The sequence below is a fragment of the Westerdykella ornata genome (genome assembly GCF_010094085.1).
Source record: "Westerdykella ornata strain CBS 379.55 unplaced genomic scaffold EI97scaffold_22, whole genome shotgun sequence".
NCBI classification, from domain to species: Eukaryota; Fungi; Ascomycota; class Dothideomycetes; order Pleosporales; family Sporormiaceae; genus Westerdykella; species Westerdykella ornata.
This window is the reverse complement of record NW_022986872.1, coordinates 235,464-263,164: the sequence shown is the minus strand read 5'-3', so window position 1 is coordinate 263,164 and position 27,701 is coordinate 235,464. Positions and strand designations below refer to the sequence as shown.

Genomic DNA, 27,701 nt, shown 5'->3' with positions numbered 1-27,701 from the left:
TCATAACCCTCAATCCGCAGAAATGCCTTCCTTTGAGGAGTCCAGACACGTCAGCGACGATGTGCGCGGTGAGTACTGCCGTTTGGTTGTTCACTTGTGTTGCTTTATCAGTTACCCTCAGCACTGCTAACTCAGTCCAGTCTTGGGTTACGACCCGTTGATCCAACCCGCCCTGCTCTCCCGCGAAATTCCCATCCCTCGCCATGCTGAAGACACTGTCATCGAGGGTCGCAAAGCCGCCGCCAACATCATCACGCAAAAGGATGACCGCCTCCTCGTCGTCGTCGGCCCATGCTCGCTGCATGACCCGGAAGCCGCCATCGAGTACTGCCAGCGCCTCAAGGCCGTCGCCGACAAGCTTTCCGACAACCTCCTCATCATCATGCGCGCCTACCTCGAGAAGCCCCGCACCACCGTCGGCTGGAAAGGCCTGATCAACGACCCAGACATCGACGGGAGCTTCCACATCAACAAGGGCCTGCGCATCTCGCGCAAGCTCTTCGTCGACCTCACCTCCTTGGGCATGCCCATCGCCTCCGAAATGCTCGACACCATTTCTCCCCAGTTCCTCGCCGACCTCATCTCCCTCGGAGCCATTGGCGCACGCACCACCGAGTCCCAACTCCATCGCGAGCTCGCCTCTGGCCTCTCCTTCCCCATAGGCTTCAAGAATGGCACCGATGGTGGCCTCACCGTAGCAGTCGACGCCATTGGCGCCGCCGCAGCACAGCACCACTTCATGGGCGTGAACAAGCAGGGCCTTGCTTCCATCACCAGGACGAGCGGCAACGAGCACTGCTTCGTGATTCTGCGCGGTGGAACCAAGGGCACCAACTACGACAAGGAAAGCATCAAGGCGGCGCGAGAAGCCCTGCGCAAGAAGAACCTTCCCGAGGTCATGATGGTCGACTGCTCGCATGGTATGCCACCTCCCAAACGTCCGACCAAATAAATATTCGTGAGTTGGCTAACACTACGGACTAGGAAATTCCAACAAGAACCATAGGAATCAGCCAATCGTCGCCCGTGTCGTCGCCGACCAGCTCCGCGAGGGTGAGACCGGCATCGTCGGCGTCATGATCGAATCCAACTTGAACGAGGGCAACCAGAAGGTTCCGCCCGAGGGCCCCAAGGGGCTCAAGAAGGGTGTCTCCATCACCGACGCGTGCATCGATTGGGATACGACCGCCACCGTCTTGGAGGAGTTGGCGCAGGCCGTCGCTCAGAGACGGAAGAAGCTGCAAGGCGCGAATGGGGTGCATTAGAAACCTGCCGGCGTTGGTAGTTTGTCGGGACACTGGGTGGTGTCATCTTGAAAATATATGACTTGAGGTAGGTTTGCCAGTTGCGTATTAGTCATCCGAAAAGGGGCGCCAGGGGTTTCAAGGTCTTATATGGGTATATATAGAGACGACAGTCTTGCCCTCTTCTAGGGAATGGAAATAGACATGATTTTCTTTGTTGCAGAAGTCCGGGACTTGAATGCTGACAGGCTATGCCAAGAAGATGTTATGCTACATGTATACGTACAACTCTGTATCAAAACCCATACACTCTACCGCCCTATGCCACAACATCGCCGCCAAACCCCACCGGTCGCCTTACCGGCGCCGCCTCATCAAACGGCAGCACCGCCAACGCCTTGTAAATCCTGCCCATACCCGTGGGGCCCCGATCCACCAGCCTCTTATACCCGCTCTCCAACCTCTTCATCTCCTCCTCCAACTTCTGCGCATCCTCCGCCTTTCCCTCACCCTTCTCCACAGCCTCAAGCCTCGCCCTTTGCATCCTCACCAACCGCTTCACCCTCTCACCAACCCCAAGACCCTGTAACCACCAGCCCTGCTCAACGGGTCCATGCACTTCCACTCCAGGCGAGCTCTTGATGGCCGTCTCCGCCAGGGCCAGGAAATCCACGTCGGCGGAGAGATCGACGGTGCCTGCGCCGATGAAGGGCGAGACGAGCTTGTGCGCGCGTATGCCGCGGAGCGTGTTGGCGGGTATGGTCGAGGCGGGACCGTAGTCGAGGATGAGGGCGCAGCCGGAGGGATGTTTTTTGAACGGTGTTGTTGATGTTACTGTTGATTGAGAGGATGTGGGGTTCTGCCGTGAGGTGGATGTTGATGGTGATGCGGTGTGGGTGGCTTTCGGTGAAGGAGAATGAGTAGGATCCTCGCCCCCGATGCGGGTCGCGAAATCGGCCACGTACGCTAGGCTCTCGGGGCTGATCTCGATGATGGCGCCGGGGGTCTTCGCGAGGGCCTTGTATCGCTCCGACAGCTGCGGGAGGTACAAACTATGCGGTGTGGGGGACTTTGATACCGTGAGCTGGAATTCCGGTCTCTCTTCTGCCTTGTTGTCGCCGCTCGATGCTGTGAAGGACGTGGACGACGGCGGCACTGGCGTGACGACGAGTTCATGCCACTGGTTCTGCGGCGCATGCGTCGAGCCGTCTCTGGGTTTTATAGGCCCCGTTGGGGTGAGGATGGTAGACGAGGGGGGGATGCTGGAGGACGCCACGTTCTGGAAGACGTGGATGGGGAGGGCGTCGAAGAATTCGTGGGCCAGGATGAACGGATTGGGTGTTGCTTCTGTGATGAGGTTAGTCTGGCATGTCCGTAGTATGAAGACTGGCAGGAGTATCTGCCTTAGGCTCGCTATACATACCCTTCCGAACGAATCGCAAGTCCTCCGCCCAAATGATTTGACATCCAGGTATATCTTTACAGGTATTCGTCCACCCTAAGTCTGTTGTTTTTAGGTCCTCGTTGCCGCAAAGCAGCCGCGACTGCTGCGCCCGGAGATGCGGCGACGCTTCAATCATGTAGATGGCCTCGAGACTGTCCGCAAACGGCTTGAACGACGTGATGGTCTGCAGGACCTCAGCACTCCACTCCTCATCCCCAGCATCATTTCTCTTTGGCTCCCTACCCTCAGGACGTCATCCATCAGTGTCCCCCTCCCAGGTCCCACCTCAACCAGCTGCACCTTTTCTTTCCTGCCCTGCGCCAACCACTCCGTATACAGCCATATCCCCACCATTTCGCCGAAGACCTGACTAATCTCGGGACTCGTAATGAAGTCCCCCTTCGCGCCGAATTGATCGCGCCCCGCCGTGTGTCGCGTGTAGTATCCGCCTTCGGGCGACGTGAGGCATTGGCGCATGTACGATGCCACGGAGATGGGTCCGGTGGTCTGCATATGCGTTAAGGCTGTATCTTCAACTTTGACCAAGGGCAACTTCATACAGATATCGCCTCAGCCAGCGACTTCGCCAGCGGCGTCGACCACCGCCTCTCCCCGTCCGCGCTCGCCGTCGCATTAGACGACCACCGGATGCCGAATTGCGCACCTCTGTGTATGATTGCGCGCTGTGGTCCGCGACACCGCAGCGCCCCCCGGAATATGGAAAGAGTTTGCATCGTCATTATTCGTGCTATATTTGTATAGACATGGCGTTATCTGTCGTACCTGGATGTGAGCATGAGCGTCCAACAAACCCACACGAGACAAAAGCGGCGGCATTTCTTGGCACTGTGAACACCAACTTCGTCGGAACCTCATATCAACCATCGAACCAACACCACCCAACTCGCTGCGTCTCATACCTGTCCGCCATGGCTCGCCCACGCAAGATATATTTCTCATCTTCCACGGGTTGCAGCAACTGTAGCCTGAGATACTCGTTCACTCGTGTTGCTTGCAGTATGATGCAACACGAACACGTCCGACAGTGGCTTTATGGTGTTAGGTGTGTGCAGCAGCTGTAGCAGGTGCCTCGCGCATTGGGTCCGGATCTATAAACCTAGTTGACGGCGGTTCTCTTCGCTCGCAACCGCTGGTGGGACGGGCTTCCCTGCAGAACGTAGCGCAATGATAAACACAGCAAAGAAGCTGCAATCCTTGCCGCTTGAGTCCTGTTTAGGACAGGATGCGGCCTCGACTGGCACGCTCTTCTAGTCCTGACCCCCGGGTAGTAATCCTGAACGAAGGCTTGCCAAGTGGAACAGACGGTGGAGGCTCCTTGCTGTTGAAGGAGGGACGGCGCCGAATTATAGGATCGTAGACCCGGATGTACTGACTCTGGTCGTCAAACCCAGCCTCGACCGTTACCCAGTGGTTCCCGTATAGAAGGTACGGGGAAAGGATCGTCTCTACGGGTCCGTTGCAACGCTGGAACGGCCACATCCCTATCTCCTTGGGATCCTTGAGGGCCTCGGATATCTGTCCCCTTAGGAAGCCGGGTGCGTTGGAAATCCAATGTTCGAGAACCGTTAGATCCTCCAGATAGACTCCTGGACGGGTAGGTTCGTTAGTCACAAGAGTCTTCATCAGTTGATCAGTTGCCCATGCCAAGTTGGGACCCCCTTCACGGCCGCGGCGGCTGGCGTGCCCATCCATGTAGTGAAGGCTCAGTATATCGTTATAATCAAGCCCCAAGACTGGTCCTGGTGACCTATTGTCCAGGAGGTCATAAATACATTTCGCCAGCTCGTCGTTGGGCGAGGCCCTCCGCACTTCTTGCTCGCGGATTTAGCAAGCAGCTGCTTCAGCCTGAGCCTGTAGCTCGTTTTCCTTCTTTGCAGCTTCTTGAGCAGCCAACTCCTTCCTCTTCCTTGCGGCTTCCCGAGCGGCCATCTCGTTCGCTTTCTTCGCGGCTTCTTGGGCCAGCACTTGCGTCTTTTCTTGTGATGTGACCGCTGGTCCACCGAAGGGCAGATTCCTCACAGGCCTCTCACGTGGAATTTGCGCGACCGCCTTGGGTTGTGAGTCCCGGTCGACAACAGTAGTTGAGAATACGAGGGCGGTTGAGCTAACAATAATTAGGGAACTCGACAAATTGACAGCATCACCTTCTGAACGCTGTCGTCGGTCAACGGATGGACCCCTATCACGCCGTCAATGCCGCCGTCTTGTGCGAGGACTCGGCGTCTCGCGACCACGGCGCGGACGGCTGGGCGACCGTGCTCGGTAACTGTCGTAGTCACGCCGTGAATATCGCTCCCGTTGACCGTCTCGTGCGAGGGCTGGGCGTCTCACGTCCACGGCGCCCACGGCTGGACGACCGTGCTCGGAGAGAGAAGAGAGAGAGAGAGAGAGAGAGAGAGAGAAGTAAATGGTAAAAAAGCAGGACAGTCAACTATCCTAGTAACAGAGGAACGTGCTCGCACTGAAGCGAATCACGAAAGTCTCTAAGATTGCACTTAAGCACTCCTAGAAAACTCCAAGTAAAAGGTAAAAAGGCAGGACAGTTAACAATCCTAGTAGCAGAAGAACGTGTTCGCACTAAAGCGAATCACGACAGTTTCTAAGATTGCACTTCAGCACTCTTAGAGAACTCCGAGTAAAAGGTAAAAAAGCAGGACAGTCAACTACCCTGGTAACAGAAGAACGTGTTCGCACTGAAGCGAATCACGACAGAGACTCCAAGATCGCACTCAAGCGAGCACTTGGAGAACTCCAAAGGGGAGGCGAAAAGGCAGGATTCCCAAGAGCGACCCTGGGAACCTGACTAAAACCAGAGAAACGTGTTCGCACTGAAGCGAACCACGACAGAGACTCCAAGGTCGCACTCAAGCGAGCACTTGGAGAACTCTAAAGGGGAGGTGAAGAAAGAATGAGAACAAGGAGGGAAGAAACGAGGATATAAATAACTGCGAACGACGAGATACCCCCTCGTGAAGCAGCTTACGTCAAATGAAAGGGAAAGTGAAAGTGAAAAAAACGGAAAAGAGAAAAGAGATGAACGGTGAAGAGGAGAGGTGAAGAGGAGAGGTGAAGAGGAGAGGTGAAGAGGAGAGGTGAAGAGGAGAGGTGAAGAGGAGAGGTGAAGAGGAGAGGTGAAGAGGAGAGGTGAAACTCTGAGCAAGCTCTACGTCATCCCGAGCGTGCACCTGCTGAGTCCCTTCCCTCTGCTCGTTTGGGCAGGAGCGGTCGAGGTACATAGGAAGGCGCCAAAGATTTAGCTTTAGATAGGAAAGTGTAAGGCGACGAGAATGCAGAGAGCGAGCAGAGACAACAGAAGTAGAAAATAGAAACAACAAGTAAACAAATAGAAAGTGCGTCCTTGCTTAATCGGCACGATTACCGAGACTATGCGTTGGGGAGGTCCTCCATCCGATGAAAAGGATCGGAATTTCGGAATACATTTAAGTGTGGTGAGGTGAAGGAGCTATGACCACCTCTTATCCGCACGACATTCCGTCCATCAACTGCGCTTGATTGTACCTCAAACCTGAGACGTTCTCAGTCAACAGAATTGGAAAGACCGAAAAGAAAGGAAAGAGATAGCTACGGAAAATGGCATCCCGCTGGGCGAACGATGAGGCCGACGCCGCAGAAGCCGCGCGTCGGAAGAAAGAGAAGGAGCAAAAGAAACGCATGAAAGAATTGAAGCAACGGCAACAGGAAGACGCTGCTCAGAGAGAACCCGCAGACAGACCACCGCACAAGAGAAGAAGATTATCGTCTTCACCCTCGGAAAAGAAACAGTCATCCCAGGACTCCTCCTCAGAGCGGCGACTCCTCCGCTTCGACGCCCCAACCTGGGGCCCCTGCCGACACGTGAGCAACTTCGAGACGCTGAACCACATCGAAGAAGGGACGTATGGCTGGGTGTCGCGGGCGCGGGAGATTGGCACGGGCGAAGTCGTCGCGCTCAAGAAGGTCAAGATGGATTATGTGCATGATGGGTTTCCGATCACAGCGCTTAGGGAGGTTGCCATTTTGCAGAAGGTCAGGGGGCATGCGAATGTGGTGGATTTGAGGGAGGTGGTCATGGGGGAGGGATTTGATGAGTATGTATTCTCTTCTGTTGGGTTTACCCCGTCTACTATGCGTTCCACTGTTCCCTTCAACTGTACGGAAACTGACCACCGCCTTGGTACAGAGTCGTCCTCGTCATGGAGTTCCTAGAACACGACCTCAAAACCCTCCAAGAAGATATGCCCGAACCGTTCCTTGCCTCCGAAACAAAGACCCTACTCCGTCAACTCGCTTCCGCCGTGGACTTTCTGCATCAAAACCACATCATCCACCGGGACCTGAAAACCTCGAATGTAAGCCTTCTGTACCCTTCCTCAGTTTCTCCCCTTCTCCATTTGCGAAGTCAAGAGCCCTTTGGTGACAATGAATAGATCCTCCTCTCCAACCGCGGCGCCCTCAAACTCGCCGACTTCGGCATGGCGCGACTCCTCCCTCCTCCCTCTCCCAACGCCAGCCCCTTAACCCAACTCGTCGTCACCCTCTGGTACCGCGCCCCCGAACTTCTCCTCGGCACCCCCATCTACGACACCAGCATCGACATCTGGTCCCTCGGCTGCATCTTCGGCGAGCTCCTGCAAAAGGACCCTCTCCTCCCGGGCAAAAACGAAGTCGATCAGCTCTACAAGATCTTCTCCCTATGCGGCCTCCCGACGGAGAAAACCTGGCCCCAATTCTGGAGACTGCCGAACGCGAAGAGCCTCCGGTTGCCGCGGGATGCGGGCGCTGGGGGGACGGCTCCCGCCGCTGATACCGCGGCCTTGCTGCGCAGGAAATTCCCGAATATCCTGACGGCCAAGGGGACGGATTTGCTCGCCTCGATGCTGAGCCTGAACCCGGATCATAGACCGTCGGCAGCGGAGATCCTGTCGCATCCGTACTTCGCTGAGAATCCGAAACCGAAGCCGCCGGAGCTGTTCCCCACGTTTCCGAGTCGAGCAGGGCAGGAGAGGAGGCGGAGGAAGAGTCCGCATGCGCCGGTTCGGGGCCAGGGGAATGCGAGGTTGGAGGGGGCGGGGGAGGTGGATTTTAGTGGCATCTTTGCGGGGAGGGAGGAGGAGATGAAGGGGGCGGGGTTTCAGTTGAGAATGGGTTGAGGGAATGGTTCATCGTGTAGATGGATTGCTGGGTGCGGCGGTTATGGCTTTACAGGTTGCGCGTGACCGAAGCTAGAGATGCAAACCTGGTTTCAGGTAAGAGAAAAAGGGTATCCCATTCCATGAAGCCTTCTCGGCCTAAACTCCCAAGCCATCTGTAGAGGATCCCAGAACATACGCCTTGCTAATGTACATTTTCTGCAGACAAGATACCAGATGACAGAACCTCCCACGCCTCTCCCTGATCGCTATCCTATTGCACTACACTCAAATGATTACACAGTGCCCATTGCTCGTCCTTTTCAATCGTGAGACTGGCTTGCAATGAGATCGCCCCCGTTATCAGATCTCGGGCAAAATATCCATCGGATTCATAAACACAGCCTTTACCTCCTCCCGTAGTCAGCGCGATCTCGACTTCTGCTCCGGCTTGGGCTACGACTATCGTATGAGCTGTAGCTGGGGCTTCGTCTTCCTCTCCCTCTTGCACCGCCGCCACGACGATCCGGGGATTCACGACCCCCATAGCCATCGCCGCCTCGCCTTCTCGGAGGCGTCCTGGACGGAGAACGCGAGGAGAACGACCGTGATCGGCTGCGAATAGGAGATCTAGATCGAGACCTAGACACCGTGCGTCGATAGTAACCTCTGTCTCTGTAACCACCCCTTCCTCCTCTTCCGCGACCTCTGAACCCGCCAGGCGAGCGTGAGCGTCTGCGGTCGTAGCGTCCCGGCGGTCCAGACATTGGCGGTGGACGGTATGCGCCTGGAGGTCCGCCTCCACGTTGATCGTAGTAATCGCGATCGCGCGGCGGAGGGCCTCGTCGGAGCGGTGGAGGTGAGCGTGAGAATCGTCGGCGTGGGAGTACAATGGACACGTTGATCCTAGCTCCGTCGAGTTGTGCTTCGTGCATTTTGGCAATGGCTTGCTCGGCATCATCGATCTCTTCGTAAAGGATGTAGGCCGTTCCGCGATTCATGTTGTCTTGACAGTTTGAGTACGAAGGTGACTGGGATGGGATGTTGGAGGACTTACACACTGGGTTCAGCGGGAGCTTGAGATCCTTGATCGGTCCATACTTCCCGAAGATTTCGTGCAAGTGCTCCTCGGTCACATTTTTCGTTAATTGTTCGACCACGATCTGAACCCGTTAGCACGAACAGAGTTATTGGGTTTGAAAGCGCAAGAAACGGCAGATATGGCAGAGGTAGTAGTTGAAGTGCATACCTTGGCGCTGCGTGGTGCATCGGGACTTGGACTCCTCCTGCTGGGACTGCGGGAATAGCTCTCCCGGCGGCCTCGTGGAGTCGGGGAACGCGAGCGGGAGACTGACGGGCTGCGCGGAGTGTAGCTGCGTCTGCCATTCCGCCGTCCTCTTGGGCTAGGTGATCTGCTGGGGGTTCGCGAAGCAGAACGCGGCGAGATTGAGCGCCGAGGAGACCTGGAGCCAGAAGCACGTCTGCGGTCTGGAGATGGGGATCGTCTTGGAGTTGGCGAGCGGCCGCGCAGAATGCTGTGGGTGCGTGAACGAGACCGCGATCGTGGCCGAGAGTCGCCAGCCATGTTGACGGTGTCGGCTCTTGCTGAAGAGAAATGGTTGGTGGTGCGCGATGGAGAGCTGGGTTTGGACGCGTTCAAGCAACTTTGGAATTGATACGACCAAGCACAGACCGCGGATCACGTGAATCACTACATGGAGCACCTGGGCAATTTTCACTACCTAGGTAAAAGTAGAAGCATTGGATGATATGTCGGAGAAAGAATGTACTAGGATATTTAGTCTGTAATTGAAAGGTAGAACAGAGATGGGACTTTACGATATGATCCTCAGTGTTGGCTGGACTGCCATCTTTCCGAGACAGATGCAAGCATCAACAAGTGCATCAGACTGCCTGATCCGGCGTTCCACCTTTGTTCGACTCTTTGATCTATCTGGTTTGGATAGCGAATATCGGGAAGCTGTATCTCCGGATTATCACACAATCTTGCTGGCTGGCATAGCTATGGAATATCCTCAAGATGGCGGGGTATAACAGATCTATGCGACCCTTAACAAGAACATTGAGTGAAATGAACCCCCACATGACGGCCTCGTGCAGCATATCGCGCAAGCAGCGGAAACTGCACAAGAATCCCCTTCAACTGCCCATGCCGTAAAAATATAGGCATACAAGTAGAATCTATCGTATTGTTTGAGGAGCGCCATCACCCAAGACTGCAACCCCGCAGCAGCCCCACCATCTACACGGAAACGGTCGCTCTCTTCGTTCCCTCCCAGGCAACGCTGCTCCAACAAAATCTCCCCCCTTCTGCTTGCCTCCCCGGGCTTCATTCACCGTCGGATTATTAGTCAGTGCGGCGTCATATTCCCTGCCTGTTCTGTCTGCGGGTTTGTTTGACCAGCCCAACTGATCAACCGAGCGCAAACCTCACATCACAACTACCCCGCGCATCCCTACCACTACTCCTCTACCACAACACTACACATCACAACCATGTCCTGGCAAGGTACGTACGGCCCGGTGCACCGGGAAGAAGCTATACTCACAGAACTGCAACAGCATATGTCGACCAAAGGTAGATTCCCTTCACCATCGCTTCCAAGTGCCTTCTCTAACCTGTGTCGCTCGCAGCCTCCTAGGCACCGGCAACATTGACAAGGCCCTCATTGCCGGCCTCGACGGAACCGTCTGGGCCCACTCCGCCGGCTTCAGCGTACGTTCCCACCTCGTTCACATGCCAGATGCCACCCTTTGGGATGCAGACGACACAAATCAAAGGGGAGAGTCTCGACCAGCAGCAAGCCCGCTGACAGAGTCTCCCAGATCCCCCCCGCCGAGCTCAAAGTCATCATCGACTCCTTCTCCGACACCAGCAACCCACCCAAGATCGTTAGCGAGGGTATCAAGGTCAATGGCGAGAAGTACATGACCATCAGCGCGGACAACGAATCGTTAAAGGCCAAGAAGGTGCGTACGGTTGACCGCTTGGGATTTCCATTTTACAAAACGACGAGAGGCTGACGGATTGACGCTAGGGCAAGGAAGGCCTCGTCGCCGCCAAAACCGTCCAAGCCGTCCTCATCGGCCACCACAACGAGGAGATCACGACGCCCGCTGCCTTCAACTCCGTCGTGGAGTTGCAGGAATACCTCAAGAAGATGGGATATTAGGCGGGGCGCATCGGGACGGATGGCCAATATACAATTCTGCCTTCCTTCTTCTCTTGCGCCCTCCGTCACCGTGCGACCGACTGATCTGTCGGATGTTGATGTTGTAAATTTTAACGATACTTTGCATACCCTCTAGTGAGGTTGAGGGAGGAAGGTTGGGCGGAGATGAAGAAGGAAAAAGAACGCTTAACGAGATGAAGCGGTGTCGATGTGATTGATGGTGATCATCTCTTTGATCGATGCAGATAGAGCAATATACTACTTTTCACAATTCAAACATATCGTGCATGGACCTGCTTGGTAAATGTAGCCATCTGACCTGAGCATGGAAACGCTGCAGCAAAGACACTCGGTACATCGTCTGTTGATATTGAGACGCCAGGTTCTCGATGTCAAAACCGCATGGGAAATTTGGGACGTATGGTATGATTGTTCCTGTTGGGTGATGAATCGATCGATGGCAGTGTCTATTTAGTGGGTCCTCCTCATCCTCGCCCAGCGGCAAGAGGCCCAAGCTCCCATAGATCTGGTCACATGCATCTATAGATAGATGAACTCACCGACTTGACTTCAGATGTTCCCACCGGCGACTCTTGGTTACACCAAAGGATCTACCCTCACAAAGCTTCCCCCAAGCCATCCCATGCCGCGAGCCCCCGACCCCTTCGAACCTACGCCGCTACCAGCACTCCTCCTCCGGCATCCTGCGAAGCTGGTCCTTTACTACTCCTACCGCTTCCTCAACTCCCTCCGGTCCCAACCCCTCCCTTCCGAGCCTCGCCTGCGCATCGTCTGCATATCCGACACGCACAATGGCATCTCTGAAGACGTGCCCTCGGGCGACATCCTCGTCCACGCGGGGGACATGACGAACGTGGGGAGCATCTCCGAGATCCAGCGACAGGTGGACTGGCTGGCTAGCCTCCCCCACAAGGAGATCGTTGTCATTTCAGGGAACCACGACACGTATCTGGATCCGCGGACGAGGCCGTCACTGTCGGAGGACCAGCGGAAGGGCTCCGTAGACTGGAAGCGGGTGCACTATCTGCAGCATAGGAGACTGAGTCTGGCGGTCAGCGTTGGGCCTTCTGGTACGGAGTCGGAACGGTCGAGGCTGCTTTCCTCCGCGGCGCCACGTAGCAGACGTGTTTGTGTCTATGGAGCGCCGCAGATACCGGCTTGTGGGCCCATGTCGGTGCATGCTTTCCAGTACGAGAGAGGGACAGATGCTTGGACGGAGACTGTACCGAATGACACGGATATCCTCGTCACGCATACGCCGCCGAAGTATCATCGAGACCTCCCGCTTCCCAGCGGTATGGGGTGTGAGCATCTGATGGCCGAGGTTAAGCGGGTGAAGCCTGCGCTGCATGTGTTTGGGCATGTGCATTGGGGAGCAGGCCAGGAAACCGTGCGGTGGGATGGTTGTCATGATGCATATGTTGACGGCATGAGCGTGACGACTGGATGGACGGGTGGCTTGCTCAGTCCCAGGTTGCTGGCGAGCATTGTGAGGGTTTGGTACCGAGGGCTGAGAGGCTTGATCTGGGATAGGGTCTGGGGAGGCCTAGCACCGTGTACAAGGCTGGTGAATGCGGCGCAGATGTATGGGAATACAGGAAAGCTGGGCAATAGGGTGCAGGTGGTGGAGATATGATACCCGTTGAACTGCAGGATACATACGATTGAAAGAGACCGACCGTATATAATGGTAATCACGCTTGTTCAGATCTGTAACGCATGCTTTTGAAGTCGCCAACTCATTTCGTGTAGAAAGAATTTCGTTGGAACTATGGTAACCATGCGAGGAATCCATGTTCGACAACCTGGAGATCAGGGTATGAACCAGCCCATAGCCCGGTCCATAGCCATTCTCCGCGACCTTATAAGATTGATCATAACACCGTATCCCATGCCATGAAGAACCACCCAAAAGCGCACACACTCAGAGACGGCGACCACGGCGACCGCCCTTCCTTCTCGTGGAGTCGGAGGGAGTGGGGGTGACATCCTCAATGCGGCCAATGCGCATGCCCGCACGGGCGAGAGCGCGGAGGGCAGACTGGGCACCGGGGCCGGGGGTCTTGGTACCGTTACCACCAGTGGCTCGGATCTTGACGTGTAGAGCAGTAATGCCTAGCTCCTTGCAGCGGGCAGCTACCGCAGAATCAGCAAAACTGGCCATATCTGTTTCCTCTTTCCAGATTTTACGCACCGACGTCCTGGGCAGCCAACATAGCGGCGTACGGGGAGGACTCATCACGATCGGCCTTGACCTTCATGCCACCGGTGACACGGGAGATGGTTTCGCGACCAGACAAATCGGTAATGTGGACGAAGGTGTCGTTGAAAGAGGCGAAGATGCGGGCAACGCCGAAGACGAGCTCGCCCTAAGAAAGGTGTTAGAAAGTGTTGCAATGCTGCGGAAAGTGGAGGCGCAATGTCGACGTACCTCGCGGACCTGGGGACCGAGCTGGATGTTCTCCTGCGCGCCGCGCTCAACCTTCTTCTTGGGAGGCATGATGTCTGGTGTTAGTTGTCGACGGTGGGATCGGGATGAGGTTGTCGCAGTTCAGCGAACTTTCCTGTGGTTGTTCAATTTCGAAGTGGGATCGCTCCCGGGTCGGCTGAATGGTTGTTCCGGCGCTAGCCGATATCGCTCCGGGACTTTTCGTCGGCGTCAGCTTCCAAGATTTCTCTCTTCTTTTATTATCCCCCTCGCTGCCCGTCATGCCCTGAATACGACCGTTGTGCATCCTCTCAGCAGGATTCCCCTCAGCTTCACAATGGAAGATGGCAAGAGCATCGGCATCATCGGGATGGGTGATATGGGGAAGATGTATGCGCGCAGGTTGAGCGACGCAGGCTGGAAGTAGGTTTTCTCACACAACCTTTGCTCGCACGAGCTTCGGAGGTTGCAATGGTAAGTCCCTTTCATCCTCTTCTCTTTTGCTTTTATGATGACCGTGAGTGCATTTGGCTCGAGTATGGCGCATGTCTGTCCTGGTACCGTCTTGGGCTCAGGTAGCAGGCGTGTTGCTGTCACTGATGTAAATTCTCGCTACCTTAACTTTTTCTTTCTCTGAAAATCTTCACTACTTCTTAAGGTTCAATGACCTCTAGTAAGAACAAAGCTGACCCAACTGTCTCTCACAGATGATTTTGCATTGCTCCCCAGAATGTTAACCGGTACATTGCAGAGTTAATGCGTGCGATCTCCCTGATAAGTATGATGTATTGGTAGAGGAGTTTCGGGATCGAGTACGATAGCCTATGTAATTATCTCAATCGAATCCTGCTGAGCCAGTACCAGCCCAAGGTTGAAATCATGACCAGTGGTCATCTCGTTTCTCGTGCCAGCGACTATATCATTTACAGTGTGGAAGCCAAGAATATCGACGCTGTTGTCAGAACGTTTGGTCCATGTATGCCATCTCATCCTCGCTGCGTCCTTCTTGCAGACCTCTGATTCGGCCCAGCTACCAAATTGGGGGCTATCGTCGGTGGCCAGACGTCCTGCAAGGCCCCTGAAATTGCAGCATTCGAGAAACACCTTCCCAAGGATGTCAGCATCGTCTCCTGCCACTCTCTTCACGGTCCCGGCGTCGATCCCAAGGGACAGCCACTCGTTCTCATCAAGCATCGCGCCGATGATGCGGCTTTCGCCTTCGTGGAGGGCGTCCTCTCCTGCCTGAATTCGAAGCATGTCTACCTAACTGCGGAGCAGCATGATCGTATAACCGCAGACACACAGGCCGTTACGCACGCTGCGTTCCTCAGCATGGGCGCTGCGTGGTTGGCAAACAACCAATTCCCATGGGAGCTCCCTCGCTATATTGGCGGTATTGAGAACGTCAAGATCAACGTTACGTTACGTATCTACTCCAACAAATGGCATGTGTACGCAGGTCTGGCCATCCTCAACCCCGCCGCCCAGAAGCAAATCAAGCAGTACGCCGAGTCTGTCACGGAGCTCTTCAAGCTAATGCTTGCCGGACACAAGGAGGAGCTGAGGAACCGCATCTACACTGCACGTAAAGCCGTCTTTGGCGGGGATCGCAAACGCGACCTGCTGTTAGAAGACTCGGTATTGGATAGATTCTCCCTTGGGGATATTCCCGAGACGCGGCTCAAGAATAACCATCTGAGTCTGCTGGCTATGGTGGATTGTTGGTGGAAGCTGGGTATTGTGCCGTACGATCATATGATCTGTTCTACGCCGGTATGTGTTCCCTTGAGCCCCGAAGCAATCAAATCAATATGCTGAGAACTCGCAGCTGTTTCGTATGTGGCTCGGTATTACGGAATACCTCTTCCGTAACGAGGAGCTGCTCGAAGAAGTCATCGAGACCGCTATCAAGGACAACACGTTTCGCGCCGACGATTTGGAATTTACCTTCGCCGCCAGAGTGTGTCTCTCTGCGTTCTTCATTCTACTTTGTACATCCCATATTCGTTCTCCACATCGCTGACATATTGTGTCTGTAGGATTGGAGTTCCCGCGTCAGCCTGGGTCATTTCGAAGGGTACCGCGAGAAGTTCGAGAAGATACAGGAATATTTTGCGCCTCGGTTCCCAGAGGCAACGCGCTTGGGCAATGAGATGATTAAAACCATTTTAGAGAAGACGAAGGAGTCGTGAGATGGTCATTCACCTGCATCACCGGAATCGGCCATGGCGTTTCATGGCCCGACGGACTGTTGCACTATTCCTAGGTTAGGGAAGGAAGACATTGGAAGTAGTTTTTCTTAGGACAAGGGTTACACGCAGAGATGATTGTCTCAAGTTGAAGAATAATGAATCTCCTTCTGGCAACTTGAGCATTGACCTGAACCGCGAGGTGTCTCTGGAAGAGGTTCGCTAACCTAACGATAACGTAGAGCTCTACCGTCATTACAATTTGATAAATTCAACCGTTTCCAAACATCCTGGCCCGAACTTGAAGACCTATGAACGCTACTATTTAGAGAGTTGTTACGCACAATGAGCACTGAGGGCTACCTACGTAACGGTCACATGACACCGCGCTAAGCTTCACTACCTAGGTATCTTCAAGCTTTCAATGCGCGTAAGTCCATCGCAATACCATCCCCTGCGCAAGCAATGCCTCCCACCCTCCATGTCCCTCTCCACGCTCGCTAAAGAATGCATCGCTAATCAGTCTAAATACACATCACTCAACGCCTTCATATCGCTCGCCGATCGCGCATCAATTCTTTCTCGCGTGGCGAAAGTTCCCCCGAGCCGCAACCATGGACCTGACCGTCTATCCGGACAGCTCATAGCCGTCAAAGACAACATTTGCACTTCGGATCTCCCAACGACGGCGGGTTCCGGCATCTTAAAAAACTTCACGAGTCCCTACGATGCGACGGTTGTCAAGCAGCTGCGCGATGCGGGGGCCGTCATTGCGGGGAAGACGAATCTGGACGAGTTTGGTATGGGATCGCATTCGGTACACTCGTTCTTTGGGCCGGTGAAGAACACGAATGCGCGAGGAGAAGAGCTGAGTGCTGGCGGTAGCTCGGGAGGTAGTGCAGTTGCTGTCGCGACGGGGCAATGCACCGCAGCACTGGGAACAGATACTGGTGGATCGGTTCGACTACCTGCGGCATACACTGGCGTTGTTGGTTTCAAGCCGTCCTATGGGCTCGTGTCCCGGTGGGGGGTCATTGCGTACGCGAATTCCTTAGATACGGTTGGCGTACTTGCGAAGAGTGTCGCCCAAATGCGTCGAGTGTTCGATGCGCTCAACTTCCACGACCCACAAGATCCTACGTCCCTTCTCCCTTCGACACGGCGTCGACTCGGTAGGCCGGTTACCCAGCGTCCTCTCCGCATAGGCATCCCTTTAGACTACAACATCTCATCCCTCGACCCCACGGTGAGGAAGACATGGATGCACGCTCTCAAAGCACTCCAGCAAAAGGGCCACACTCTCCATACAGTCAACCTCCCAGCAACCCGCCACGCTCTCTCCGCATACTACATCCTTGCTCCCGCAGAAGCCTCCTCCAACCTCGCGAAGTACGACGGCGTACGGTACGGCAGTCGGGCGGAGGGACCCGATGGCACGCCGGACAGCGTGCTGTTTGCGAAGACGAGGGGCCGGGGTTTCGGCGACGAAGTCCAGAGGCGGATCTTGCTGGGCGCGTTCTCCCTGAGCGCACAGGCGATGGACAATTACTTTATCCAGGCGCAGAAGATCCGGCGGCTGGTACAGCGGGATTTTGACGGCGTCTTCTCGGCGCGGAATCCGCTGCTGACGTCCGCTTCTTCTGAGGCTGAGGGACATCGTGAGGGCGCGGGCGTCGATGTCCTTGTTTGCCCTACAGCACCGACGCCTGCACCCGAACTGGCCAAGGTGAAGAATCAAGATCCTGTTGACGCCTACATGAACGACGTGTTCACCGTGCCGGCGAGTCTTGCGGGCTTGCCGGCTGTTAGTGTGCCGGTGAAGATGAGGGAGACTCAGGGGAGTGGAGCTGGGATTGGGATGCAGGTCATCGGACAGTTTGGCGATGATGGGCTGGTATTGGATGTGGGGGAGGAGTTGATGGGAGAAGGTTGAGGAGAGACTTGTGACGTCTTTGCATAGATGTAAGATATTGTTGTGGGTATAGCACTGTATAGACTCATAGATTTGTAGCTACAAGGCACTGGCGAAGGGGTCACAGAGGCGAACGAAGATCACGTAAAAGGGCAAGATTGCCATAAGAAACAAGGACTCGAAAGATGCGGGCCGTTATCATATGGAAAATCCAGCGCAGGTTTAAAGTCACAAAGTCTGCCACTGAACCATCGTCTATAGCAGCGTTTCATTCATTCATTGCTATCCACTGCACACCTCCCTCTACTCCAAGCATCCACGCGTAAAAATTGCCAGCATCCACCAACCACCACACATGTCGAACCCAGCATGAAGATTTGATTCAGATGCCCTGAGGCGCGGTGCTCATTGCCATTGTGTCGAGGAGGGGCATTTAGTGCTAGACCACTGTCAGCATTGCAAGCTTATGGAGAGAGACTAAGAGAGCGAGGGAGAGAGAGGAGGGATACGCACGTTGCAGGCGCCGCAGTTGCAGCCGTCGCAGTTTCCGCTGCAGGAGCAGGATTGGCAGGCGCTGAGGGCATGAATGTTAGCGTACTGTTGGGTCTGATTGGTCTTTGACAGGTAGTCTCGTTTTCCACCCTCTGATACAGGAGGCTATGCAACATGTGGACATCGGACAGCAAGGTGCTAAAGGGAGGTGAAGAGAAGGAACGGGAAGTCAAGGGGAGGGAAGGCCAAGGTCCAGAGCCACTGTGGTAGATATCCAAAACGTACCAGGGAGACATGATGAAGGTAGTTTCTAAAAGTGGTTGATTGGTTGGTGGGTGTATAACGCGATTGTAGTGTCAATGTCGTACTTGGATGGTTGTAGGACGCAGACCATCAGGGTGCGCAAGCTGGGGCTTTATATACCTGTCCAGGCCTTCCTTCTCCTCCACCACCACCCTCGATCTGACCTTCCTCTTCCCCCCATTCAACAGTCCCTCCTCACTCGGGCTTGGTCTCCCACACCCACACACCAAGCCCTCCACACCCTCTCGGAGACCGAGTCCTGCGCATCATCCCGCTCCAGTCGGCGCCCTCCAAGGCTCCTTCGCTTGCTAGCACGATATGGGGGAGCTCCAGCTCCCAGGCTCGGCCCTCGTCGACCAATTCGCGGTGCAGGAAGGGATCACTGGAAGGGGTATGACACATGGATTGGTAGCCAGTGCCGGCCAAGTACGCCCACTCTTTCCAGAGATTGAGGAGGGTACTGTGATAGCTTCACCAATGGCAGGAGTGGACCGACCACATACGCAAAACGCAGTGAATGGGTGTTACAAGACGAGCTCGGATCCGAACATGTGCCTCTTGCTTGCATGGACATGCATGGCAGTGGTGGCCATATGGGCGCAGCTGCTGCCTGGTTTGGCGGAAAGCTGAATGCGGTAGACCGGTGAATAATGTCAAGGTGATAGCAATGCATGGGAACAACAGCAAGCCCGTGTCCAGCTATCTGGTGATTCCTGGCGGCCTATGGCAGACTAGATGCAACGTTCGATCGGCACCAGGCTTGTGGGGTAAGGCTCTACAGAGTACTTCGTAGCTGTCCAAGAGGAGTGTTTGAAACGGTCCATGGAAGTGGGGTGTGGGGAGAACCAGCGATGTCATCGTCGCCATGGCATTGGAAGAGCAGCTTCGAAGGATTTTGCCCAGGTCTTGGGAGGGAGTGAGGAAGGTTCGGAAGCGGGGTTTGTGCTACCCAATAGCCCCGTACATGAATCAGTACTGTGTGGTGGTTCTGAAGACTTTGCTTTTTCGTTAGCAGAGAACTGCCAGATGCGGCATGGAACGGGAAAAGCAAAAAAGGTGGGGAGAGAAGACTGGTGGGAAAGGCAACACATGATGCACCACATACCTGCACTTGACATGGTGATGGCGACCAATTACCAGCGTCTGTCCTAGGCGATTTAGCTTAGCCTTGGAACTGCGTGAGCATACCCCGTGGGAAACGAAGTCCGCCTTGGAATCCTGAGACTTCGCCAAAGAGAGGCGTGGACAGGTCGTTTGGACAAGAGACTTCTGCCAGTGGCTTGATTATACCTTGGTTGAACCTCCATGCCCTTATTACATGATAAGATCAGCTCATGACCAACCCTCAAACCGGACATCATAGCCATATTCGATGCCATCACAAACGCCGTAACAAATGCCATAACGATGCAGAGACAGGTATCGACAGGGCCAAGGGAAGAGGAATACGGACAGAAACGTGGAGAAGTTGTAACCCGTACTGTAGACGCACGCACTCAGATATCCAACTGCATACGCACGTCGTCGCCGAGCCTCCACTCGTCTTCACGAGCTGGGCCCTGAAAAGCGGCCAAATCATCATCTTCATCGCTTCTTCTGCTCACGTTTGTGCTCGTAGAGCTGGCTATCGTAACCGCTTTATCACTGCCCTTCCCGCTACGACTGCGACTGCGGCTTCTGCGCTTCTGCTTCTTCTTGAACCAGCTTCGTTTGGAATGAGCCGACGCTGCGTCCGTGTCCGAGTGTGCATGAAGTGTCGTGCCTCCCATTGTCGATTCGTTGGTGCTGTCGCCTTTGGAACCGCTGTCAGAAGACACCTGCGCTTGAAGTGGTGAAGGCGCTGCGGGTTCTGTGGAGTTCGCTCCGGGTTCCAGCTTCGGAGACGGCATAGGAGTCACTTCCGTCGATGGGGTTACTTCGACGAGCTCAGCATCGCGGTACCACTTTCGGCGACGAGTATAACGGCCCCAACCGTCTTGCCCTGGACGACCGTCCCGCCACTGTCATATTAACTCAGTTCCTCAAATCAGGTAGACTTCACTCACGCTATTGTCGTAGTAGATCCAGCCATCCCCACCAGATGATCGCTTCTCCCCCTTGCCCGATCCGACACTTTCTACCTTCCACTCACTTCCCTGTACCCATCTCCATCTCGCATGGCCACCTTCAATCTCAGGCAGCTCAAACTCATCCTTTGGCGGAGTCGGGTTCAGATGTTCGTCTGTCCAGGGCGCACGCTCGTAGGCGAGCATCGAGGACGTCCAACCGATACCCAACCAGCGCCGCTGGTTCTCATAGATGCTGAATGTAAATCGGACGCCGGGCGAGTCCGGACGTCGTTTCGCGGCGAGAGCAGCCGCAATCTCTTGGGCGCTCTTTCTTCGAGGCGGAAGTGCAGGGCCTCCATCTTTGGGGCGCGGTTCGCCAAAGTTCAAGCCTGTGAGGAACACGCAGATTCTCCGCACCAGCTTCGATCGCCAGAGGATGGCTCGCGAGACGCGAGCCGGTCGTGAATGCCAGCTCAGAACAACGGTTCCAACAGCGAGGACCACGCGCTTCGTGGTAAGTATGTAGAAGGGTGGAAGGGTCAAGGTAATCCAGAGTGGCAGCACCAGCAGTATGCGGATGAACAAGGCAGTAAGCGCCGGTCGGGTGGTTGCGGACGTTGCAGTCCTCTGTGTGGAGAGGAAATCAGTAAGTCGCAGGAAGGGGTCCAGCAGGATGTTACAGCGGGAAGTGAACAGTTTGAGAGTGTCGACAATCTCCTCCAGGCTCTTGTGATGCTTGATGTTACTCTCGGATTCGGCGCGCTTGTGGCCCTTCTGACCCTTCTCGCCCGTCCACCCGGTCGATGACAGCGGCGAGTACCTCCTCGCATACATTCCCAGTATCAAGCCCAATACGACGATGATGGGTCCTGCATATCGTGTCACGGCGTCGCCATACAGTACTATGGCCCAAAAGGCAGCCAGCAAAAGGAAGCTCTCCCATGGATCCTCGGTTGTCCATGTGAGCAGCCCCACCACCTTGTTCAGCGGGAGCAGGAAGGGATGCGAGTATGCGAGAACGCGCGTTATCTGCGGAGGAGTGGCCGCCAGCAGCGGGGACTTCTGGTGCACGAGAATGGCGGACCGGACTTGAGTGTGCGATGCGCCGTGGGCTAGGGTCGGGGGCGAGAAGGCAGCATAGGTGGGCGGGTTGCTGGAGTCGGCCGTGGGCTGCTGCGGCGACACATGGCTGGCGGATGGAGATGGGGAATGGGAGGAGGGCATATGATGGAGCCAGGGGGGTTCTATAGACAGTAGACAAGCATTAGAAGGGGTGGTTTTCGGGATGTTGCTGAAGGGGGGAGGGGGAGGGAGACTTGCCAAACGCAGCCATAAAGCTGCGCTATGACATCGCCAGCGACTGAACAGGTGAGCTTCGGTGGGGGTGTTGGCCCAACTGCGTCGTGGTACGGATTACTTTGATAAAGATGCTGTTGTCTTCTGTCAGGTGGCAGACAGCATGGGACTGAAGAGACCCTGGAAATGAATGAGTGATGGGAAGATCTGATGTTGGCTTTTCTGTTGAAGAATGGGTGGATTGTTGTTCGGCATGTGCATGTGAAAGACGATAGATCTAGGTCAGCTTGGTCGCGAAGTCCACCGCCATCCGCGGGCAAGCGCTGAATAAATGATCGGAAGCATCTCCTACCGCAACGAAGACTTCCTTGAAGCTCTACTGTGTATGGATTTTGCCAAATGGTAGACTTACAAGAAAGGGTCGGGCTGTGCGCACCACCAGTACTTGATCGTAATCCGTATGTCCTTCTCCTGCCAGTGGCCTCGGGAGAGATTCGAGATTCCATCGATCTATGCGCTCGGCTGCTGATTGGCCCGATTCGCGTACGGTGTCACATGATCAAAAATCGGCAAGGGTAAGGGTTCCAAGGATTTCTCCAGCGATTCCGTGTCGGCCTTCTCACAGTATCTATCTTGCCAGCGGCGACAACTTAAACATCAAATTCTGGTTCCTCGCAGCCGGCCACCTCATCTCTCCTCCGCGCACCTGCAATGGTACGTCGCCAGTTCCTCGGGAAGCTCAAGTATTGACTCTACTAGGCCCACCGCATCATTACCCAGGTCGTCTTCACCGGCGCCCGCATATTAGGCAAAGCCGTCCGCGAATCCTACCAGCACGCCGCCGCAACGCAAAAGTATGCCGCTGCCACCCAGAAGACGGGCGGCGTGGGCTTCGCCTCGAACAACATCACCATGGAAGAGGCCTGCAAGATTCTCAACGTCGGCCCCTCCAAGATGGGCCAAATAGATCTCGAGTTTGTCACCGAACGCTTCAAGCGGCTTTTCGATCTCAACGATCCCAAGAAGGGCGGCAGTTTCTACCTACAGAGCAAGATATTACGCGCAAGAGAGCGGATAGAACGAGAAGTACAGAGCTACCAACGGATGGCGGAGCGCGAACGGGAGCTGTCGGAGGGATTCAAGCCCAAAATCACAAAGGATTGAGCCATATCGGACTGGCTTACGCCATTTGCGATGCATCCTAGATCTCGCATCATCTTCGTCTTGCTCGTCCAGCGCGATACCTCAGCAAGCATTTCTGCATCTGTACGGCGTTGATTGGATTATGGGCATACCGTGTGCTTTTTGGTGTTTGTCTGGTAGAAGACGGAGCGTTTCGGAGAGAGTGCGTCCGCATGGACCCAACCGGTTTGGCGGTCATGGCTCTCCACTCTGTATTGTCTAGATGTATAAAATCTTGTAACATCGGCGGCTAGGTCGGATATCTGATGATTTGAAGAATTGAGGTATATGCCATTCAAACCACTGTCTCGCTCCTCCTTGGTGGCGTTCCTGCTCGAATCCAACGCCCGCTCGTGCCGCATTATCGATCACAGTATCTAACGGATATCTAGGCTTTGCAACTGGTCCGAGAGTCTCGAGATGGGTCCGCAAATAATGTTCAGCCCTGCTGCATTTTGCCTGTCGTCCGGGGTTTTCGCGGGGCCGCGCCAAGCCACTAGCCTCAATCTTCCTCAACGACAATACTTTTTGTGAGAAATGTTTTGACATTTTATCCTTCACCACATCGCCGCTCGCCAGAACACGGTTCGACACGCTGTGATTCACGCGACAAGCACACCTCCAGAGACGACCGAGGCTTTCATCTGAGACAACTTGCGGCTGCCGCCATGGCAGGCGACTCGTATCGCCCGCCGCCGCGCCCAAAGCGCGAACAGCGTCCACCGCCCGCGGCATCACTGGCCGGCCGTGTGACCTTCAACAGCGGCGGCGGCGGAGAGAACTATGTAGACAGCTACAGGCCTGGCGCGCCGCCCAGTGATCGCGCTTCGGGCGCCCAGTTCACCTTTTCGTCCCAACATACCGCGCCGCGCTTCCCCCCAGCGCCCCCCGCCGACTCTGCGCGCCGCCGACGACATGTGCCCGGCGTTGGATTCAGGAAAAATGGTGCCAGACGCGACCAGCAGCGCCCATTTCCCCACCAGAAGCCGGCTCCGCATGAACGCGCACTGCTGCGAGCCCGCACTGGAACAAGCCCTGAGCGCCCATTGGGCGTCACCCAGGGATGCAACCGATTTCGCGACTTGGACGAGCTGTCTTCCAGCGAGACGAGCATGAGCATTGACGATGATGAGAACAGAAGCACCGACTCCGACGAAGCCGATCAACCAAAGAAGAAGGTGCCTCGCGTCCCGACAAGCGCGTCTGATGGCAATGCGCCACCCAGGTGGTCGAATCCTGACCCGTATACCGTTCTGCCTCCTCCAGAAACGACGGGTAAGAAGAAGGATTTCGTACAGTTGATCCGCAAGGCCAAGATCCAAGCCGCGGAGAAGACCAAGGTGGAAAACGCCGTGACCGCCAATGAGGACTTCATCTCGTTCGGAGACGACGAGGACAAGCCAAAGGAGGCCGCAGCAAGCAAAGGTGGTCCATCCCCTTTCTCATCCCCTTCCCTATCCCGTTTGCCGTCTCCTTCTGCTTCTTGTTCTTCTGCCTCCCTTTCCGTGTCCATATCTCCTTCACCCCCGCCTTGCACGGCTTCTCTTTCACCGCCGCCTCCACAAGACAGTCACCGCCCTCTTCCCTCGCGTCCACCTACTCCACCAGGTACCTTTTCAACACCTCAGGTCGCTTCTTATTGGCCATACAGCAACTATGGCCTGGCTTATCCCTCTCAACCTTATACACACTCTTCATATTTTCAGCCGAGCCACCATTCTGGTGTGGCTTCTACTTCTCCATACTCCGCTGTTCCTCACCCTCAGTCTACGTTCGCTGTCCCTTTCCGCCCGTCTCTATATTCAGGCGCTGGCTATCAATATTCGCACAATAGCTATAGCCTTGGTCGTGCTTATCCTCCTGCCCCTGGTGTTGATACCCCTACATTTCCTACTACTCCTCATGTACCCTACCTGCTGACAGGAGCGTATTCTATGGCAGGCTCTTTGAACGATATCACTGCGAACTGGACATCAATGGCGATACCGCGGGATTCTCGGCAGCATGCCGGAATTGCCGGCTTGCCTGCAAGGCCTCCGCTGCCCGCTCGTCCGAAGCGTAAACGCGACGAATCCATCGGCGACGTTCTCCCAGAATGGCAAACAAGAACATCAAGCAATCCAGCCCCGTGGTGCAAAAACAAGGACTATGCGTCAAAGCTGCTTAGTAAAGGCGTCTCCGATTACGACAGGATGCTCATGCTGTAAGTATTTCGGCGGGTACTGAGTGCTAATGGTTCGGTACTGACTGGTTGTCCAGGCTCCACAATGAGATCTTGGACTTTGGTGATTACGTCCTTCCCGGTGGCCACGAGCATAACGTTCGCATGGAAATGGTGGGTCGTATTGAACGCTGCGTTGCGGGCCGGGGGGCTGTATTCCCCGGCAGTTGCCGCATCAAGTGCTTCGGCTCCTTTCCCACTCACATGTATCTCCCCACAGCGGATATGGATCTTGTCTTGGTCAGCGATCAACATTTCCACGGCGGTCCCAAAATCTTCGACGTCGAGCGCAGACGCCAAGTGTCCAGCGTTCTGTATACCGCCGAGCGCCTGCTCAGACGAAGTCGAATAGCGACAGCGACTCAAGTCATCGCCAAAGCCAAGGTTCCCATCATCAAATTCGTCGATGTCGCAACTGGGATCAAAGTCGATCTCTCCATGGAAAATCTCACCGGTGTAGCGGCACAGCAGACATTCAAACAGTGGAAAGACAAAGAGTCGGACTTGGCTACATTGGTGGTCCTTGTCAAGCAGTTTCTATTCATGCGAGGGCTTAACGACGTACACACTGGCGGATTGGGGGGCTTTTCAATCACCTGCTTGGTCTACGCATTCCTCCGCACTGCCCGGTCTCGAGAGGAAAGCGAAGGCATTGTCAACCTGGGCAAGCTCTTCATGGGATTTCTCGATTTCTGGGGTAATCAGTTCCAGCTTGCAACACAGCGTTTAGTGATGCATACAGATCCCCCAACCATCGTCCCTAAGGTACGCAACGTACGAGGAGCGTCTCCATAACATGAGCTGACGGGCAACAGGACACCATTGGAGTGGATGGACGGGAGGAACGACCGGATCGTCTCTCTATCCAGGATCCCAACAATCCCGAAAACAACGTATCAGGAGGTTCGAATCGGGTGGAGCACATATTCAGGTTGTTCTCGGAGGCTCACAAGGTACTCGAGCAGCGACTTCGAATTGTCGATCTCTCTGGAGTCAGTATCCTGGAGACCATAATTGGCGGCAATTACGATTCGTACGAGCAGCAATGGCGCAGGATCGGCAGAAGATAGAAGCTCTCGTCTTATCCGTCGCCTTACCATGCGCCATGGTAATACGGCTTGCGACGCGCACGAGGCGGGGGTTTGTCTCTCCCGGGTATGTAAGATATGGTTCGGCTCAAGGGGGTAGTGACGAAGGGTGGGCGGGCATTTCCTGGAGTTCCGGTATACCCGAGAGCTGGTGTTATGGGTTTATTTGTTAATTTTGAGCTGGGTTGGTATCCATCTCACCTTGTGCGCAAGGTAGGTTGTTCCGCATCGGTCGTTGACAGCGATGTCCAGTGTCATCTCGACGCTTTTCTATGATTACATGCCGCTACGAACCATGGGATCTCGTCCCAGTCGGAACCTAATACTTCAGCATGCTGCAGATGATCTCTGAAACGAAGCGGATGTCGCGCGCATGAACGTTGACAGTTGTGCAGTGGACCAACCGGTTACGCAGCCCACGCCGAGGCTGGTCGGTTCCGGATTGTATGATAATTCTATTCAAGATTACTTCTCTAGCTTCCTCTTCTCTTCTCTTCTCTCTTCTTACCTCCAGAGTTGGTTTGGCACTAATCTATACCCGGTGTGGGACAGGAGCTTATGCACGCAAGAACGGCGTCTAGGGATCGTTTGATCTGCTAGTGCTTGTTGCGCCATCCTTCCATTGTATGGAGGGTATCCTTTCTCATTGGTGAGCTCGCTATATGCGTGCCATCGAGGAGGAGGAGGAGCAGGAGGCTGTTGTTGAGCATGCGGTGGAAGATGTGCTATGGGTGTACGGTCGGTGCCTTAGTGAACTATAAAAATCTCAGCCTGCGTTCATAATCCATGGATGTGTTCTATAATTTTCTGTGCTTACTCTTCCACTGTGACTTTGAAATACCTGTCTGGGCATGAAGGTGTCGTTCACCTCACATAACTACAACGACTTTTCAATGCTATCAAGCACTTGGGACTTGGGAGAATTAGCGGACCCTGGCTACTTGGTGATTTGCTGGGATTCTTCCAAAAACTCTAAAGTGTATGTGGACTGTACCAAAGTGGGATAACTACCAGTATTAGGCAGTTATGCTCCTCTTGCTCACTCTTAGGGCTAACGTGGGCGACCAGCTCGTGCACGTGACCGGCTCGTGCACGATTTTAGCGATCCCGCAGAAAAAAGCCCCCATTTTCAACAAGCTATATCTCAACCAATATGGGCGATATTGAGGCAGCTCTTGCTGCGGCGAGATCGCAGAAAGAAGGAGAAAAAGTTAATATTACATTAATCGCGAAGAAATATGGTGTTAATTGGTCAACCCTCTCAAGACGGCTGCATGGAGTTAATCAAATGCGGCTAGCTATGAACGACAACAAAATCTCAGCACCACCCAAGAACTACGGCTGGTAGAATATATTGAGAGTCTTTCAAAGCGTGGGCTACCTCCTACGGTTCAAATGATTCGAAATTTTGCCCAGGAAATTGCTGGAAAGCCAGTGGGCAAGACCTGGCACAAGCGCTTCCTCAACCGCCACAGCTCCAAGTTAACAT

The 27,701-nt window shown here is 54.8% G+C and overlaps 14 protein-coding genes across 14 annotated transcripts; 8 read left to right on the top strand and 6 right to left on the bottom strand.

The window, feature by feature from the left end:
• Positions 1-22: 22 nt before the first annotated feature.
• EI97DRAFT_382178 (phospho-2-dehydro-3-deoxyheptonate aldolase-like protein) lies at positions 23-1,265 on the top strand (the record flags this gene model as incomplete). The annotated part of the gene is made up of 3 exons (XM_033795845.1): positions 23-68; positions 141-920; positions 985-1,265. 3 exons carry the CDS (start codon positions 23-25, stop codon positions 1,263-1,265), a joined length of 1,107 nt encoding a protein of 368 aa, XP_033651657.1.
• Positions 1,266-1,563: 298 nt separating this feature from the next.
• On the bottom strand, positions 1,564-3,422 carry EI97DRAFT_382108 (DUF185-domain-containing protein; the record flags this gene model as incomplete). Its single annotated transcript, XM_033795842.1, has 4 exons — positions 1,564-2,591; positions 2,668-2,872; positions 2,932-3,195; positions 3,249-3,422. The coding sequence occupies 4 exons, from the start codon at positions 3,420-3,422 to the stop codon at positions 1,564-1,566; spliced, it is 1,671 nt and encodes a 556-aa protein (XP_033651656.1).
• Positions 3,423-3,921: 499 nt separating this feature from the next.
• On the bottom strand, positions 3,922-4,401 carry EI97DRAFT_444399 (uncharacterized protein; the record flags this gene model as incomplete). The annotated part of the gene is made up of 1 exon (XM_033799898.1): positions 3,922-4,401. One exon carries the CDS (start codon positions 4,399-4,401, stop codon positions 3,922-3,924), a length of 480 nt encoding a protein of 159 aa, XP_033651655.1.
• Positions 4,402-5,226: 825 nt separating this feature from the next.
• Positions 5,227-6,092, bottom strand: EI97DRAFT_435477 (uncharacterized protein). The gene has a single exon (XM_033798874.1). It carries the CDS (start codon positions 5,943-5,945, stop codon positions 5,694-5,696), a length of 252 nt encoding a protein of 83 aa, XP_033651654.1. The 5' UTR covers positions 5,946-6,092; the 3' UTR covers positions 5,227-5,693.
• Positions 6,093-6,198: 106 nt separating this feature from the next.
• EI97DRAFT_495575 (kinase-like protein) lies at positions 6,199-7,859 on the top strand (the record flags this gene model as incomplete). Its single annotated transcript, XM_033802440.1, has 3 exons — positions 6,199-6,797; positions 6,890-7,058; positions 7,137-7,859. The coding sequence occupies exons 1-3, from the start codon at positions 6,301-6,303 to the stop codon at positions 7,857-7,859; spliced, it is 1,389 nt and encodes a 462-aa protein (XP_033651653.1). The 5' UTR covers positions 6,199-6,300.
• Positions 7,860-8,719: 860 nt separating this feature from the next.
• Positions 8,720-8,959, bottom strand: EI97DRAFT_351009 (uncharacterized protein; the record flags this gene model as incomplete). The annotated part of the gene is made up of 2 exons (XM_033794840.1): positions 8,720-8,844; positions 8,896-8,959. Coding segments are annotated over 2 exons (189 nt in total), but the record flags the coding sequence as incomplete, so codon positions are not given.
• A 997-nt stretch (positions 8,960-9,956) lies between these two features.
• EI97DRAFT_435475 (Profilin/allergen) lies at positions 9,957-11,309 on the top strand. The gene is made up of 5 exons (XM_033798873.1): positions 9,957-10,368; positions 10,422-10,437; positions 10,494-10,575; positions 10,686-10,829; positions 10,898-11,309. The coding sequence occupies exons 1-5, from the start codon at positions 10,356-10,358 to the stop codon at positions 11,030-11,032; spliced, it is 390 nt and encodes a 129-aa protein (XP_033651651.1). The 5' UTR covers positions 9,957-10,355; the 3' UTR covers positions 11,033-11,309.
• An 82-nt stretch (positions 11,310-11,391) lies between these two features.
• EI97DRAFT_136357 (Metallo-dependent phosphatase) lies at positions 11,392-12,868 on the top strand. The gene is made up of 2 exons (XM_033793162.1): positions 11,392-11,455; positions 11,607-12,868. The coding sequence occupies exons 1-2, from the start codon at positions 11,435-11,437 to the stop codon at positions 12,687-12,689; spliced, it is 1,104 nt and encodes a 367-aa protein (XP_033651650.1). The 5' UTR covers positions 11,392-11,434; the 3' UTR covers positions 12,690-12,868.
• EI97DRAFT_495571 (uncharacterized protein) lies at positions 12,668-13,617 on the bottom strand. Its single transcript, XM_033802439.1, has 3 exons — positions 13,485-13,617; positions 13,248-13,422; positions 12,668-13,189 (listed from the first exon to the last, which is right to left on the bottom strand). Exons 1-3 carry the CDS (start codon positions 13,551-13,553, stop codon positions 12,978-12,980), a joined length of 456 nt encoding a protein of 151 aa, XP_033651649.1. The 5' UTR covers positions 13,554-13,617; the 3' UTR covers positions 12,668-12,977.
• A 743-nt stretch (positions 13,618-14,360) lies between these two features.
• EI97DRAFT_444393 (prephenate dehydrogenase) lies at positions 14,361-15,673 on the top strand (the record flags this gene model as incomplete). The annotated part of the gene is made up of 4 exons (XM_033799897.1): positions 14,361-14,457; positions 14,512-15,254; positions 15,310-15,441; positions 15,521-15,673. The coding sequence occupies 4 exons, from the start codon at positions 14,361-14,363 to the stop codon at positions 15,671-15,673; spliced, it is 1,125 nt and encodes a 374-aa protein (XP_033651648.1).
• Positions 15,674-16,151: 478 nt separating this feature from the next.
• EI97DRAFT_460502 (glutamyl-tRNA amidotransferas-like protein) lies at positions 16,152-17,603 on the top strand (the record flags this gene model as incomplete). The annotated part of the gene is made up of 1 exon (XM_033801118.1): positions 16,152-17,603. One exon carries the CDS (start codon positions 16,152-16,154, stop codon positions 17,601-17,603), a length of 1,452 nt encoding a protein of 483 aa, XP_033651647.1.
• A 2,270-nt stretch (positions 17,604-19,873) lies between these two features.
• EI97DRAFT_382298 (Pex24p-domain-containing protein) lies at positions 19,874-21,649 on the bottom strand (the record flags this gene model as incomplete). Its single annotated transcript, XM_033795850.1, has 3 exons — positions 19,874-20,377; positions 20,423-20,897; positions 21,120-21,649. The coding sequence occupies 3 exons, from the start codon at positions 21,647-21,649 to the stop codon at positions 19,874-19,876; spliced, it is 1,509 nt and encodes a 502-aa protein (XP_033651646.1).
• Positions 21,650-22,339: 690 nt separating this feature from the next.
• Positions 22,340-23,203, top strand: EI97DRAFT_435467 (cochaperone Pam16). Its single transcript, XM_033798872.1, has 2 exons — positions 22,340-22,435; positions 22,481-23,203. Exons 1-2 carry the CDS (start codon positions 22,433-22,435, stop codon positions 22,883-22,885), a joined length of 408 nt encoding a protein of 135 aa, XP_033651645.1. The 5' UTR covers positions 22,340-22,432; the 3' UTR covers positions 22,886-23,203.
• Positions 23,204-23,323: 120 nt separating this feature from the next.
• On the top strand, positions 23,324-26,194 carry EI97DRAFT_451909 (uncharacterized protein; the record flags this gene model as incomplete). The annotated part of the gene is made up of 5 exons (XM_033800382.1): positions 23,324-23,327; positions 23,579-24,328; positions 24,827-25,106; positions 25,163-25,889; positions 25,940-26,194. 5 exons carry the CDS (start codon positions 23,324-23,326, stop codon positions 26,192-26,194), a joined length of 2,016 nt encoding a protein of 671 aa, XP_033651644.1.
• Between the last annotated feature and the right edge of the window lie 1,507 nt (positions 26,195-27,701).

Excerpts from the sequence above, each read along its gene's own strand:
- EI97DRAFT_435477 (XM_033798874.1), bottom strand. The coding sequence starts at position 5,945 with ATGTACCTCGACCGCTCCTGCCCAAACGAGCAGAGGGAAGGGACTCAG.
- EI97DRAFT_435475 (XM_033798873.1), top strand. Across the intron at positions 10,576-10,685 it reads CCCACTCCGCCGGCTTCAGC|ATCCCCCCCGCCGAGCTCAA; the intron begins GTACGTTCCCAC and ends AGAGTCTCCCAG. Across the intron at positions 10,830-10,897 it reads AATCGTTAAAGGCCAAGAAG|GGCAAGGAAGGCCTCGTCGC; the intron begins GTGCGTACGGTT and ends GATTGACGCTAG.
- EI97DRAFT_136357 (XM_033793162.1), top strand. The coding sequence starts at position 11,435 with ATGGGAAATTTGGGACGTATG. Across the intron at positions 11,456-11,606 it reads TGGGAAATTTGGGACGTATG|ATGTTCCCACCGGCGACTCT; the intron begins GTATGATTGTTC and ends ACTTGACTTCAG.
- EI97DRAFT_495571 (XM_033802439.1), bottom strand. The coding sequence starts at position 13,553 with ATGCCTCCCAAGAAGAAGGTTGAGCGCGGCGCGCAGGAGAACATCCAG. Across the intron at positions 13,423-13,484 it reads TCGGTCCCCAGGTCCGCGAG|GGCGAGCTCGTCTTCGGCGT; the intron begins GTACGTCGACAT and ends CACCTTTCTTAG. Across the intron at positions 13,190-13,247 it reads GTTGGCTGCCCAGGACGTCG|CTGCCCGCTGCAAGGAGCTA; the intron begins GTGCGTAAAATC and ends ATTCTGCGGTAG.